The 15505-nt window shown below is 40.1% G+C and overlaps 2 protein-coding genes across 2 annotated transcripts in view; both read right to left on the reverse strand.

The window, feature by feature from the left end:
• The window catches only part of cap2 (cyclase associated actin cytoskeleton regulatory protein 2), a 306371-nt gene that overhangs the window by 17756 nt on the left and 273110 nt on the right, over positions 1–15505 (reverse strand). The window lies entirely within an intron of this gene.
• On the reverse strand, positions 4694–13250 carry rbm24a (RNA binding motif protein 24a). The gene is made up of 4 exons (XM_015973849.3): positions 12874–13250; positions 9423–9546; positions 9247–9301; positions 4694–5267 (listed from the first exon to the last, which is right to left on the reverse strand). Exons 1-4 carry the CDS (start codon positions 13039–13041, stop codon positions 4919–4921), a joined length of 696 nt encoding a protein of 231 aa, XP_015829335.1. The 5' UTR covers positions 13042–13250; the 3' UTR covers positions 4694–4918.

The following is a 15505-nucleotide window of genomic DNA, read 5'->3' on the forward strand; positions in this document are numbered from 1 at the left end:
TTGACAACAACACAACACACCACTGACTAGACGCAACTCAATTGAACTCACCATAGCTGGATTCGACTCTATTCAACACACAAAACTAAACAACTTGACTCAACTTAACTCAGTTCGACTTGACTTAACACATATCGTCTTGACTCGATTTGAATTGACACGAGGTATGACTCAACATGACTCAAATTTCCCAAGCCCAGCCCGACGTGGTTGGGCTAGACTTGACAACAACACAATTTGACACAACAAATTTCCACTCAACTCAAACGTATTTCTGTATTTTTGTTGTGATTTTTATTCTTTGTTTGTCCATTCTGGCCATGTGAAAGCGCTCTATAAATAAAGTTGATTTGATTTGATTTGATTCTTTGATATTTCAACTAGTCTGTATGACAGAAAAAAAATTCCACAATTCCTATCTACATCCAGGCCATTTTATGATTTCCTGGTTTTCCTGGATGTTCACAACAAGACCTTGAGCTACATCTTCAAATGTGATTGGAATCTTTGCCTGGGAAAGTCACCCTAGAAGAATTTATGTCGAGGCAAATTTTCCTCAGCTACATTTTCTGTTTGCTCACTTAAAAAATATTTATATATATATATTTTTAAAATGATCTATATTTACTTCCTTTTTTACACAAACCTACAACTGCTGCAGAGAAACGTACCCACCATCTTTCAAAAATTCCCAGAAGGGAAAAATGGTCCAGTGACTAATTTATATTTTGATATGAACCAAGAGCAGCACACCATCGGTTGAATAAAATACCGGATAGATCAGAAGCGACTCACCTGTTAGGTCTTTATCTTTGTCGTGTCATTGTCATACATCAGCATATGGCCCAGGTTCAGGTTTCACTAGTGACCAAAATACTTCTCTGAGTGGAGTGAAAGAAGGCAGAGGCGGAGCTACTCACTCACAACGTGACTTGGTGAGTAAATAATGGATGAATAATTGATAATCGCAGACTGTAGAACCATTGTGTGTGTGTGTGTGTGTGCGTGTGCGTGTGCGTGTGCGTGTGTGTGTGTGTGTGTGTGTGTGTGTGTGTGTGTGTGTGTGTGTGTGTGTGTGTGTGTGTGTGTGTGTGTGTGTGTGTGTGTGTGTGTGTGTGTGTGTGTGTGTGTGTGTGTGTGTGTCTGCTCTGTCTTCTCGATCCCCAGTGAGTCGTGGAGGATGGCTGCTTATACTGAGCCGGGATTCTCTGGAGGTTTCTTCCTGTTAAAAGGGAGTTTTCCTCTCCACTGTCGCTTTATGCTTGCTCAGTATGAGGATTGCTGTATAGTCACTGACACGAGTCAGTGACTTGATGCAATTTGCTGGGTTCCTTATATAGGAAACATTATTTCTGATTGGCTTAATGAACTGACCTGAATTGGAATGTTTATTATGTGAAGTGCCTTGAGACGACTCTTGTCGTGATTTGGTGCTATATAAATAAACTTGAATTGAATTGAATTGTCATGTTTCATTTGTATCAAACCTTCACTGGCTGCTAGGTCAACTTCTCCAAGACCTGACTAAACTCCATCAACCATGTCCTGACTCAACTCGACTCGACTCAACGCAGCCAGTTTACATCCCAGAGGCTCAAAGCAATGAAAATAAGACAGAAGATGAACATAATGAAACATTTAAGTGTAACCTAAAAAATAAACTTATTGAAGATGTCAAAACGTTTTTTCAACTCAATTCAAATCCACTCAGGTCAACTCACTCAAGTCAAGTCAATCAACTCAACCCAACTCAAGTCAATTCCGCTGAACTGAATTTAACTCAACTCATTTAAGTCAAGTCAAGTCAACTCAACTCAACCCAACTCAGGTCAATTCCGCTGAACTGAATTTAACTCAACTCACTTAAGTCAAGTCAAGCCAAGTCAGGTCAAGTCAAGTCAACTCAGTTCAACTCAGGTCAATTCCACTGAACTGAATTTAATTGAACTCACTTAAGTCAAGTCAAGCCAAGTCAACTCAACTCAACCCTACTCAGGTCAATTCCACTGGACTGAATTTAACTCAACTCACTTAAGTCAACTCTAAACAACTCAACTCAAGACAACTCAGGTCAATTCCACTGAACACTGAACTGAATTTAACTCAACTCACTTAAGTCAAGTCAAGCCAAGTCAACTCAACTCAACCCTACTCAGGTCAATTCCACTGGACTGAATTTAACTCAACTCACTTAAGTTAACTCTAAACAACTCAACTCAAGACAACCCAGGTCAATTCCACTGAACACTGAACTGAATTTAACTCAACTCACTTAAGTCAAGTCAAATCAAGTCAACTCAACTCAACCCAACTCAGGTCAATTCCACTGGACTGAATTTAACTGAACTCACTTAAGTCAACTCTAAACAACTAAACTCAAGACAACTCAAGTCAGCTGATCTGATCCAAATTGAACTCACTCAAGTCAAGTCAACTGAACTAAATTTAACTAATTTATCTCCCAGAGACCCCAAACAGCAAAACTGAAACAACTCGCATCAAAACACCAAATCTATGGCAAACAAACTAAACAAGAAATAAGTGAAAAGCGTTTTCTGCCCACAATCAGACACCAAACAATCAGAATGAGATGCTAAACAACTATAAAAGTAACAACTAGCCACGGGGATGGGAAAGTGATCTAAATGAGACACTTAATGACTAAAAAGGCGAACATAAAGTCTCGCAACCATAAAGAGGAGGTGTGTAAATGAACTAAGTTGTCATAAGCTAAACCTTAAAGATTTATATCTCTGTTTTACCTGATGAAAGGACGAGTCCTCACCTGTTTCCTCCTCATTGTTTAATAATCCATCCGTGAAAACAGCTGTTCCAGCTGCTGCAAGTGCTCAGATTCCTCCTGCTGCTGTTTTTATGAACAAACAGTAAATAGGTATTTCATTTTATTTCACAAGGCTGAGCAAAATCCAGAAACCAAAAGGAGAATGTGCAGAACTTTGAATTTAGTCCCATGTTTTTGATTTAACACATTAGAACTTTCTTTTTTTTACATAAGTATTAAGCTGCAGGTAAAATGCAGATGAAATATTGTAAATTATGTTCATAATGTGACGCGTTCTTTGAGACCTAAAGGGGAAAAGATGACGACCACCATTTTTTTTTCAAATATAGAACTTTTTATTCCAATTTGAGTAAACAAATGTTGAAATTCTTGGAGTATAAGGTTTTATTACCGACGGGACTTCTGCATTTAAATAGCAACACTTTAAAACCCTTCATCCAGTGACAATAAAAAGCTTCTCTGAATTTTTTTTGTCATTTATTCCATTTTTTTTCTATTTCCCTTGTAAGAAAGAGTTCAAGTATAAAACAGTGTAAAACAGCCCATGTCTGATGAATGAAGCAGAGGAAGCACAGCTACTGAATCCACATCTATACATTCTAGGAGAGGAAAAGCAGCTTTTTGTTGCTTTTTAAAAAATTCTTCATGTCTAAGAAGATGCATGCAAACAGATCTGCATTTAAAGTAACTTCCTCCGTACAGATATCTCATTTCTAACATTCTAAAGAGATAAAAAACATAGGTACAGTGCACGTAACGTTGCTTTAAATAACTTCTACGTCAACATTTTTGTTGAGAGTGTTAATAAAAGAAACTAATCAATAACTTATATATATATATATGCCTTGAGATGAGTACATAATAATATTAATTATACAGTACCGCCACTAAGTCTCTACTCTTAGAGTCAACCCTCAAAAATAAATACCTTAAATAAAATAAGTATTTTTTTTTTCTGATCTTTCAACACTTGTAAGGTGGAGGCTTCGGTGAAAAGCCGACGCCAGACTGCAGCAGCACAAGAGGTGGAAATGCTGATGTGACTGGATGGATGGGGCAGGGGTGTGTGTGTGTGTGTGTGTGGTTGGTTCCCAAAGGGATCGGCCGGGGATTAAAATGTGACAGCTCAACAAATGAGCACAAGTGATGTGTTCTTTCCAGAGAGATCCGTTTGTGCGGCACTGGGGTGGCTCCATCCCCTTCCACCCCTTCCATCCATCCATCCACCACCATCAGCTGCAGCAGCAGCGACTGTGCTGCCTTTGTCTCTGCTTCTGCAGCTCTGGATGTGCGGATGCGAGTGAAAAAGAATCAACAGATTTAGCGTTTCTCATTGTCTGAAGCTCACCCCCCTCCTCTTTTGTCTCTGCTTTCACTTAGTCTCCTTTTTTTCTTTTAGTCCAACGGTAAAAGTCAAGAGTTGGTGACATGTTGATTTGTTTGTTTTGCGTAGCTCCAGATGTCGAGACCAAGTAAAAAACAACAACAACAACAACAACATTCAGCATCAGGAAGACAAGAAGGAAGTCGTTCGAGCGTGCCTGTGAAACTTCCTGACATTGGTTCCATTTCCCTGATTATCAGAAAATATTAACTTCAAAAATCTGCTTTAAAGGACAACATTAACAAGCAGAACCCTCAATAATAACAATAATAAATAAAACCAGGGTATTAAATAACTTGTGGAAAAGAGCGTTCTTCCCTCCAAACTAACATTAATGACAGCAATAGGACTCAAAGGCTTATTGTGACACCTACAGTTGACCAACCGCTGGGTTTAGTTCCTGCATTTTTACTCTAGAAATAGGTACTCTAACACAATAATATTAATGATAATACTATTCAGTAACAGTAATGAGAGTAAATCACCTTTGAAAGTTGCTTTTGCACCTTTTTCTCCCATTTTTCAGCTTTTTGTTTTTGGTTAAAGCACAGCAGGTTGAAAAGCTACTGTCTGAAGTTTCCACCTCACCACCACCATCATCATCATCATCATCATCATCATCATCATCACTCTAGACACCCTCCGAAGCCTTGTTTTCTTGTCTTGTAGCGACTAAGGTGTGGCCGCGGGGTGGACCCACTTCCTGCTCATGCATCAGGACCAGCTGGGGGTCATTGCATGCGGTCGGCCTGCAGCTGCTGAGCCTGGTACTGGCCGAAGGCGGCGGCTGCAGCGGCTGCAGATCCCGGGGCGGCTGTGGCTAACGGTTGCTGGACTGCGAAGCCGTAACCGGTGGTGGCCATGTAGCCCGCGGCAGCTGGGGAGGCGGCGTACGGATACTGGTCATAGGCCATGGTGGCTGCTGCGCTGGTGGCTGCAGAGTACTGAGCGTAAGCAGCTCCGGTGTAGTCGATGTACGGAGAGGAGGCGGTGGCAGGCGCGGCAGCTGCAGGTTGCACGTGAGGGATGACCACGCTGGGCTGAACGAAGGCCTGAGGGTACACATAATGAGTCGGGATGCTGTGGGGAGAGCATACACACACGGGACAAGCATTAACTTGATACTGAGTGTAAATGTCAGGAAGAGACCCACTAAACGCACTCTAATAATAAGACGCCCCCCAACACTCAGTCCAACCAGGAACGCCAAAGAAATTCCCGCCTGTAAAAGCAGGAATTTGGACTCTTCACAGGGTTGCCAAAATAGAAACGATGAAATGTGACGAGGCATGTTTAATGTCTAGGACAGAAAGTGAGATCGGTCTCTGTCCCATATGGATATATATGGGCAAACACTATGGGTGCTAACAGGCTTTGTCCGCGGTTTTCCATGGAGGCCCAACAGAGACGAGCCCATACATGAGTCAAAGCACCTGAGGCCCTCTGAAAACCCATGTAGGGCCTATAAAAATCCATAAGGGCAACCCTCCGTGGGGCCATCGTGTAAACCACGGACAAACCCTGTACGGTTTGCCCGTATATACCCATATGGGGCCCACCTATGCATGCTGGCTGGGTGTGGGTAGTGGTGGTGTTGGTGGGGGGGTGGGCTCACAGTGCCAGTCTGTGAACAGAGACGATCCCAGGGAAAGCATTGTGGAAAGTGTCACAGCCTCTTTGACAGCTGGGCTGTTTAAAAAAAGGGACACTACTGACTATTTCCCCTTATGTGTCGGGACAAAGAGTTAGGGCAGAGGGACGGGGTGGTGGTGGGGGCAGAGACGAGGCTCTGCACCCAGAGGGATGTTTTGATTAAATAAACAGTTGTGAACAATGAGCGCATTCTGCCCTCCATGACATAGCCTCATCCTGCCTCACGAGCTCTGAGAGGGCTGCAGCATGAAGTTCGATTGTCCGCTAATGTTAGCTTAAAAAACCCGAACAGCCAATGTTTGAAATATTTCCCATAAAAAATATCCATAAATTAAATAAACATGACAGGAATTCCATAAAATAAAAAAAGGGAAGAATCTATCGTGGCAACCCTTGTTGTGAGCACACCACTATCCAATCCAACTCACAACTTAGTGAGTTAAAAAGGAATTAAAAACAGCAAACCACCACAGAAGAAGAAAAATCTCAGCTACGTTCACAGCACAGTGTCTCGGAGAAAAACGCAAGAAACAGGAGGAATAATGAGGGGAAATGGTTGTGTTATCATCAGCACAGGAATAATCCACTCATCTCTCTCTCACACATGCAACACGGTAAGACATTTTAGTGGGAATATTTTGTGTCTTTTCCTTTTTTCTTTTTCTTTTTTTACAGTGAAGCTAATTGAAAACCTTCAAAAACAAACGTGTTTTTGTCCTCATGTGATCTTAAGTTTTAGGCCCATGCTAATGAAGTTCAGTAGGTCCAGGTTAGCTTAGGGCCGGTTTAGCTGAAAACCAGAGTCTCACACAGATTGTTGTTGTGATAAAAGGCCGCCAAATTCTCAGAAAACACGCAAAAAATTTTAACCGTTGCTCTGGAAATTCAACATTCCAGACAAATGTGACCAAATTTTAACAAGACAAGGTTTTAACAAAATGAGAGGAAAATTTTACTTTCGTTTCAATGTAATATTCTTTATTTTTCTGGGTCAGAGAGGGGGTAAATTAATGAATGAATGAATAAATAAAAATAATTAATTAAATAAATAAATACATTTTTTTAGTGTCCAGGAGAGAGGAGAGCACGTTCGGCACGTGAAAGCTAACCGTTAGCATTAGCAACTCCATAACATGGCAGAACCAACACATTCTCACATCCAAAGCATCAAAATTTGACGATTCGGGACGCCCCAGCGCGTCAGGAGACGACGATCAGAGACACACAGGGACACGTGGATCCGCTGGCGTCAGTGTTTGACGTCCGCGGTCACATGGACATTATTCGACTGTTTAACCTTCCCCTCACCCCAATCCTAACCTTAAGGTCAGTAACTGTGACCTTAAGTTTAGAATTGGGGTGAGGGGAAGGTTAAGTAGTTCACAAGTCCTTCTACTGTCCGTCTCACCACTGGTGTCGGATACCAACGCTCTGGGACGGTGCGTTATCGGTGTGTCCCTGATCGTCGTCTACTGACGCGCTGGGGCATCCTGAATTGTCATATATTGAGGCTTGGTCACACGCGTCATATTTTGTTGCTTTGGGTGTGAGAACATGTTGGCAGAACTCCTTCTGGCTTGTGTTATTTGTGGAGATAAAACATCAATGTTAAAGAGCAAATGGAGAGGTAGAGTCATGTTGCTGTTAGCCAATCAGAAGCAAGATGTCAGAATATCAGGAAATAATAACGAACAAGACTCCAGATCCTGCCGTATTCTGCTCCCCTCCGCTCTGGCTAACCACTACTTCCTAAAACAGGAGGGCCAGAGCTTTATTCCCTCGAAGGTCGTCTCACAAGAGACAACTGTAAATTTGTTAAGACAAGTGAACTTGGTTTTTATGTTTATATGGTAAAATTGCAAAATTTGTTGTACTAGCAACTAGCCATTAGCTCATCAGTCCTTTCAGATGAAATCTCTATTTTTGTGAACAAAGGCTGTTCAGTTATAACTTCTTCATGGCAAGACCTTCAAAACAGCCCAAAAATCTATTAAATGTTCACCGCCTGCTGGATCACAAATGTCCATTTTTCAACAGTTTCCAGTTCAACAATTGTTACTAAGATGTAATCAAGATAAATCTGTTCCTTCTGATCAAATTAAATGAGGGTATAAGGCTTTCTAAATGTAAAATTGAATCTTTCGGACCTTCTCCGACCAGGTTGGTATTTAGCGTTTTTGTCACAAATTGAATTCCGTAAACATTCTCTGAATATTTGCCCTGTTAAGTAACTGACACATGGTTCTGAGTTACGCAACCTTCAGGTTTAAATAGTTCAACTGACTTTTCATGACGGGATGGATGATGGACCACCACCAAACACACACACACACACACACACACACACACACACACACACACACACACACACACACACACACACACACACACACACACACACACACACAAACGCACTCAAAGCTCCATGCATCTGCAGCGTCAGCATTCAGGGCTTTGTGCAACACAATGGGTGAGCTTGTTTTCTTTAACACCACGAGCCCATGTGACGAAAGCTCGCTGTGAGAGAATAGGAGAGAGACAGAGACATCCAGACATTTGTTTGTGTCACACTGGAGACTTTGGTGAGCTGAGCAGAAATGAAATGTGGACGGACAGAGACACAAAGGGCGGACTGGACACACATTCACCAACAGGCTTGTCGCTCATTCATCCATCGTTCTGATGATGCTATGAGATTCTGCTCTGTGGCGTAAAAACGAGGCTGGTGAGTGGTAGAGTCAAGTGTGTGTGTTTGTGTGTGTGTGGGGTAGTAGTACAAAACTCCACACAGAAAATTCACCACCAATGAAAAAGGCAGGCGGCCAAAAATAATCAAAAGATTAAAAGTGAAAACAAACAAGCAAAAAATTGTTCTTGCACCTTTGACGAAGGGGACACACTTCCACCAAACACCCCAAAAGATCATTCAATCAAAACTTTTCTGTACTTTTTTTTCACACGGTTAAGCTAACAGCACCACACGGTTAAGCTAACAGCACCACACGGTTAAGCTAACAGCACCATCATAACTGCAAACAGAGCTAAGTTCTATTCAGATGAAATGGAAATGAAACCCACGTACATGCACCTGTATTCCCCCTGGTGCCAGCCTGTTTGTGCGCGTTTGAGCCTACAGGTAATTTCCTTTTTCTGATCAGTGCTTATGCTCGCTGAGCTATTCCACAACGCAGATAGTTTACGAGAGAGCGAGCCTGTCGAACCAGAGAGAGAACATGGGAGTCAGGCTGCGGGTCCACACCTTTAATCCGCAGTTTAATCAAGACAATCATTATAAAACAATGACTTATTATCCTGCTATGTTGGAGAGAAGGAAGTACAAATTATGAAATATTAACTTTGAAATGTTTGAATATTTGTTGCTCAAAACGGATCAGTCAGTTCTTACCCATAAGGCCTCTGGATAAACGCCGGGTGAATCTGGGGAACGCCAAAGGCAAAACCTGCAAAACAAAAATTCTGTTTTTAGCAACTGTTTTTTTAATAACAGTTTGTCTTTTTTCATGCTTATTTATTTTTTCTATAAACAAGTAAGCAATAAAGTACAAATGAGACGGAATATACCTGGCTGCATCACACGAGGCTTGGCCCCCAGGTAAGCTAGGTTAACGTTAGCCTTCCTGCCATCGATGATCGGGTTGGGGTCCTTACATGCCCGGTCTGCGGCAGAGCGGTCGGCCATTGTGACCTAAGGACAAGAAAAAGACGTAGAGGTCTATTGTACGTCTAGATTTTCATTAACCTGCTAACTCTGCAGAAAACAAAACAAATGCTAGCAGATTTAATCTGTAACTATAGGCTAATCTCCTTTAAGGTTTTATTTTGAAAATCCCTTCTGAAAGGCATTAATTACTGAGCTAATTCAGTTTATTAGATGAACTTATGAATCAAAGTGAAGTTGGAACTGATTCTTATGTCAACAATTAATCAATCAACATTGGAGAATCATATCTTTCTCAGAAAAATGTAATTTTTTAAATTTATCTTTATTCAAGTGAAAAAATATTTAGGTAGATAAATGCCAAATATGCACATTTTCCTTTCTAACAAGTGCAACATTTATACATGTAGACCCTTCATGCAGGTCAGTCACTAGAGCACATTTTAGTCTATTTATGACACTGAAACATCACTGAAAGTAACAGAAATGAAAGTAAAATTCCTTAAAAAAAGGTGATTTTAGGATGAAAATTCAAACCACATTTTCTCTATTATTATTAATCTTATTTTTACATTATTACACTATTTAACATTACACTCTTAAGAAATTAAATATTGAATTCTCCAAACCAAGTTATGTCTGGCGTCACTAAACTTAGTTGCTTAAATATGAAAAGTAATGTACATTTATTTTAAGCATAACATGTAAAACTCTATTTTACTCTTTATATTTAAGCACTTAGGTTTAGTGGAACCAGTTATTAAGCTGAGTAACTTAATCAGTTCATTAAGTTGAGTAAATGAAACGTTACAATTTTTATAGTGTATCAACTTGTATTTTAACCCTTATCGTTCCCCGACAAAAGTGAAAAAACAGCCTCGGTTGTTTTATTTCCTGGTGTAGACATAATAGAGTTGAAGGAGGATGAAATACATGTAAAGCGGGGCAAAACGTATTTAATCAGCCTATGATTGGGTAAGTTCTCCCCTTTAAAAGACGAGAGAGGCCTGTAATTTTCATCATAGGTATGCCTCAACAACAAATGACATAGTTGGATTTTTAAATAATTTATTTGCTAATTATGATGGAAAATAAGTGTTTAGTCAATAATGAAAGGTCCATCTCAATACTTTGTTATGAACCATTTGTTGGTCAAACATTTTCTGTAAGTCTTCAAAAAGTTTTCACACACTGTTGCTGATATTTTGGCCCATTCCCCAATGCAGATCTCTAGAGTAGAGATGTTTGGGGGCTGTTGCTGGGCAACACGGACTTTCAACTCCCTCCATAGATTTTCTATGGGGTTTAGATCTGGAGGCTGGCTAGGCCAGTCTAAACCCTGAAATGCTTCACACAAAGCCACTCCTTTGTTACCTGGGCGGTGTGTTTGGGATCACTGTCAAGACCCAGCCACGTTTCGACTTCAATGCCCCTCGCTGATGGAAGGTTTTCACTCAAAATCTGACCATACATGGCCACATTCATTCTACGACAGGTGAGTCGTCCTGGTCCCTTTGTAGAAAAACAGCCCCAAAGCATGATGTTTCCACCCCCGTGCTTTACAGTAGGTATGATGTTCTTTGGTTGCAACTCAGCATTATTTATCCTCTAAACACAAAAGTAGAGTTTTTACCACAAAGTTCAATTTTGGTTTCATCAAACCATATGTCATTCTCCTAATCCTCTTCTGGATCATCCAAATGCTCTCTAGCAAACTTCAGATGGGCCGGCACGTGTACTGGCTTAAGCAGGAGGACACATTTGAGTCCATGGCAGCGTGGTAGCCTTTGCACCGTTGGTCCCATTTTTTAATTTATTTTTGTTTAACCTTTATTTAACCAGGATAGAGACCAATTGAGGTTAAGAACCTCTTTTACAAGGGTGTCCTGGCCAAGAGGCAGCAAAAATACAGTTACAACAAAATGGCAATGATAAAACACTCTATCATTAAAAGCAGTTACAAGTGACTAATGCAGTCTCTGAAGCTTTCAGTTTGGTTTTGAAGGCATTTAGTGAAACCTGCTCAGTCATTTTCCAGGTTTTCTACAGCTGGTTCCAAGCAGAAGGAGCAGAGCAGGCGAGGGCTGAGCAAAAGAAACAGAAAGTAGCAACTGATCGTTAGACCTTAAAGAATGGGAATCAACATTTTTTTGTGTGATTAATGTGCAAATATAACACCCAGCTCTCTGTAGGTCATTCACTAGGCCCCCCATGTAGTTCTGGGACTTTTGCACCATCCTTGTGAGAATGTGGACAATTGGAGGATGACTAAATAATTTTTCCCCACTGATGTGGTACTTTTTGGAAGGGTTTAGGAGTAAAATTGGACTGGGATGCACCTGTTACCTCCAAGCCTTCAGGGAAATAATAAACTGCTCATATTGTGTTTAATCACACACAGTTCAGAGTTATAAATAAGTTTGGATTCAATTTTAGAAAAACACATTTACTTGATCGACACAAAATAAATGACTATACTATTTAGGATAATTTTTACATACTTTTATAATTTTCAAGATAGTGTTTATCATTGTTCAAGTTTTTAACAACAACAACAATTGTTTGAAAAAACTATGATGAATTTTAACCCAACATTTATATCATATTTTTCTTTTTTGGTCCATTTTTGTATTATTGAAATTCAGAAATTAGTCAATTTAACACAGTTTATGACTACAAATCTAACATGTTGTGGCAAACCAATTACACAATAATGAAAAATAACCCACTTTGGGCTCTTTTTAAACCAAGTTATTTTTAGAGTGTACGTGGAATTGTTTATTTATTTTAGCTCAAATTGGTTCAAATAAGAAAAAGTAAATTTATTTTCGTGTAATTTTTTTCCTGCAACGTTCCAAAGAGTTCCAGCTGTCACAACAATTAATTTTAACCCAAATTTTACAGCGGTATTGAGCCACATTTTATTTTTTGTTAAGTTTTGAAAGATAAATTCAGAAATTAGACAATCTCATAAAAATTTTGACTAAAAATCGAACAGCTGGGTCAAACTTTAGACACAACCTGCTGCTGTTTGGTCCAAAAACCAGTTAAATCTAACCCATTCGTTTTTAGAGTGTATCTGAGGAATTTCTTTTTCTCCAATTGGCTCCAGTGAAAAAAGTTTATATTTTTAGTGAGAACAAATATTCGCCTGGCTGATGTTTAACCTGCTACTATAGTCTAAAGGTTTCCCAGCTCACGGTGCGCAGCGCACTGAGAACTGCGCGTCAGGACGCAAAAACAAAACATGGTGCGCAACAGGTTGTGAGATTGCAACAGAATCCTCCTGCTTATCAAAACATAAACAACCCATGACCTAAAGTTGAGAAAGAAGCGGCGTGTTGTGATACTTACAAAGCCATAACCTCTGGACTTTCCGGTCTGCCTGTCGGTAATAACCACCGCTTCTTCGATCTCGCCAAAAACTTCGAAATACTTCCTGAGACTTGAGTCCGTGGTGTGGTAGGGAAGACCCCCGACGAAAATCTTCGTGTAGGTTGTGTCCTTTTGCGTGGTGTGCATTGTTAGAACAAAACAAAATGAAAAGAAACTAATAAGAACAGTAAATAGTGCAAAAAATCCTTTTCGGTGATTCTTTGGAGCAGAAATCAGCTGGAAGAGTTTTTTTTTTTGTCGAGGAAACAGAAGAAAAGGCTCTTTAAAAGTTGGAGGTAGAATTTATCTCCCAGAATTTAAGAGAAGGCAGAAACATAGAGCGGATTGTCCCACTGAGACATAACCATCAGGTGCTTCCAGCTCCTCTTGGATGGGTCTGCTGTTTAACTCCGCACGTTTGGGATCCATTCCTAAAAAAAAGTTGTAAACTCCACCCAGTTGTTGTCTGAAGCTCCGCCCACCGACACACAAACAGCTGGGAAGCCTGCAGAACTCTAATGATCCATCAGCATTTAACCCAGTTGTTTCTGCTCTTTTCTTTATTTTGTCTGGGATTAAACTCAGATTAGAGAATCTACACCCAGGGGGCACAGACAGGTGCAGATCCAGATGTTCTGAAGATTTTTGGCATTTAGGAACTCATCATTTTCTTGGCATCTTTGCTTATATAGATCCTTGTTTTTTATGTATTTCGTATTTTCTTTCTTATATTGTTCTCAGTTCCAGAGGTGTGACCAAGTCACTGGTTTGCAAGTCACAAGTCTTTCCAGCCAAGTCTCCAGTCAAGTCCCAGTCAAAGACAACCGAGTCCAAAGTCAATGATGTGGAAGACCTTAACAAGTCATACTCAAGTCATCTGTCCAACTTTAATTTAATGACAACGATAATAAATAAATTCCAGAAATAAAGTTTCATTTATTTTCTCAAACAAGCAGAAAATGCAACTGAAACTGATTATAAACAATAAACCCAGAACCAATTCATGATTCTTGTCCACGCCGTTCCACTTTTGTGCTAAAGTATCAAATATGCACAAGTCATCATCAAGTCAACAGATGCAAGTCGATTCAAGTCGCAAGTCATTGGCATTCAAGTCCGAATCAAGTCGTAAGTCTTCATGGATTTGATCAAGTCAAGTCAGGAGTGATTAAAATAATGACTCAAGTCTGACTCCAGTCCAAGTCATGTGACTCGAGTCCACACCTCGGCTTAGTTCTTTTCCAGATTTTCTTCTTGTTGACGTGCCACTGCTGGAAACAGCATTATAGAAACCTCAGAGAGGAAAAATAATCTGAATCTGCTGTGAAAAAAGCTAATTTTAATATCAGACAGATGCCTTGAATAAATACATTTTTTCCTAAATATTTCAAACAAAGTCAATAACTTTTTCATACAAAGGCAAGCTGGAATAAACAGTTTTAGTTCCAAATGAGAACGACCCTTGTAAAATGATAAATATTAGGGATTAACCAGATTATCTGCAAACAAATGTCATCCAGACCTAATTGCCACAACATGAAATAAGTTACAAGATCTCAAAAAGCAACACACAAGCTCTAATTTCCATTAAACAAGTTCTGGGAGGGAGTAAAATGGCTGGAGGAAGAAAATATGACGGCTCGGTCCTCTTAGCTGTGTCTCCATACAAGACTGTCCCTTTCGGATCGTCGCTGAGATGTCAGCATCATGCGACTGTTAAGGCAGTGAGTGATGTCACTGATAAGTGGCAAAAACCGCCTCTGAACATTAGTGACATTAAAAGTTTTATTCTGTTAAATTCTGCTATGATTTTATTCGCTCAGAGTAACCGGGAGAGCGGTTCTGTGATACAAAAAGCTGCGTTTAATCCATGCTTTTCGTTCTTTTTTTAAACACAGAAACAGTTTTGTTTACCTGTTTGTAGCTACAGTTTCGCCGACGGCTGCCGGCTTCTTCAGGCTGACGCTGATGGTGGCGCGTCACTTCCTTCTGCGTTTAATATTTTCGGATGCTCCATAGAAGACCACAACGAAGCGTAAATCGTAGCATCGTGGATTATTTCAAATGGAAGTTTTGAAATGGTGATTTTTAAAGGTGTAATATGTAACAATGAAGTAAGAATGACATTCTGTGGTCAGATTTAGGTACTGCAAGCATTTTTTTAAGCAAAAAATTACGTGATCACTGCTGCCAGTGATGGATCAGCAACAGAAGATTCTAGATGACAAGCTAAGACAAGTCACACACATTAGGTCGACAAGTAGATACATACATCATTTATAGTGTTAGCACTCTTGGATGTTTTATGGTAGGGGACACTTACTGCACTCATTACGGTAATGTGTCTGCATTAGAGGAAGTGGGGTTATTTGTCGTCTAATGTTATATTATATATAGACCAAGATGGCGGCGCGTGAACAACGCGAGGCTCAGTGTCTCTCCAGAATCTGCTATTTAGCGTTTTTTTTATCTACTTTTAACCGGATTATTCATCCAGAATTGCTGTGTGTTGCTGACCTACAGCAGACAAGAGATTCTGGACATCTGGACTTATAACCCCAACAGTTTTATCGCCGATCTCCGACTCATCTTATACGTAATGGATCCATTT

Source organism: Nothobranchius furzeri, chromosome 19, assembly GCF_043380555.1.
Source record: "Nothobranchius furzeri strain GRZ-AD chromosome 19, NfurGRZ-RIMD1, whole genome shotgun sequence".
NCBI lineage: Eukaryota > Metazoa > Chordata > Actinopteri > Cyprinodontiformes > Nothobranchiidae > Nothobranchius > Nothobranchius furzeri.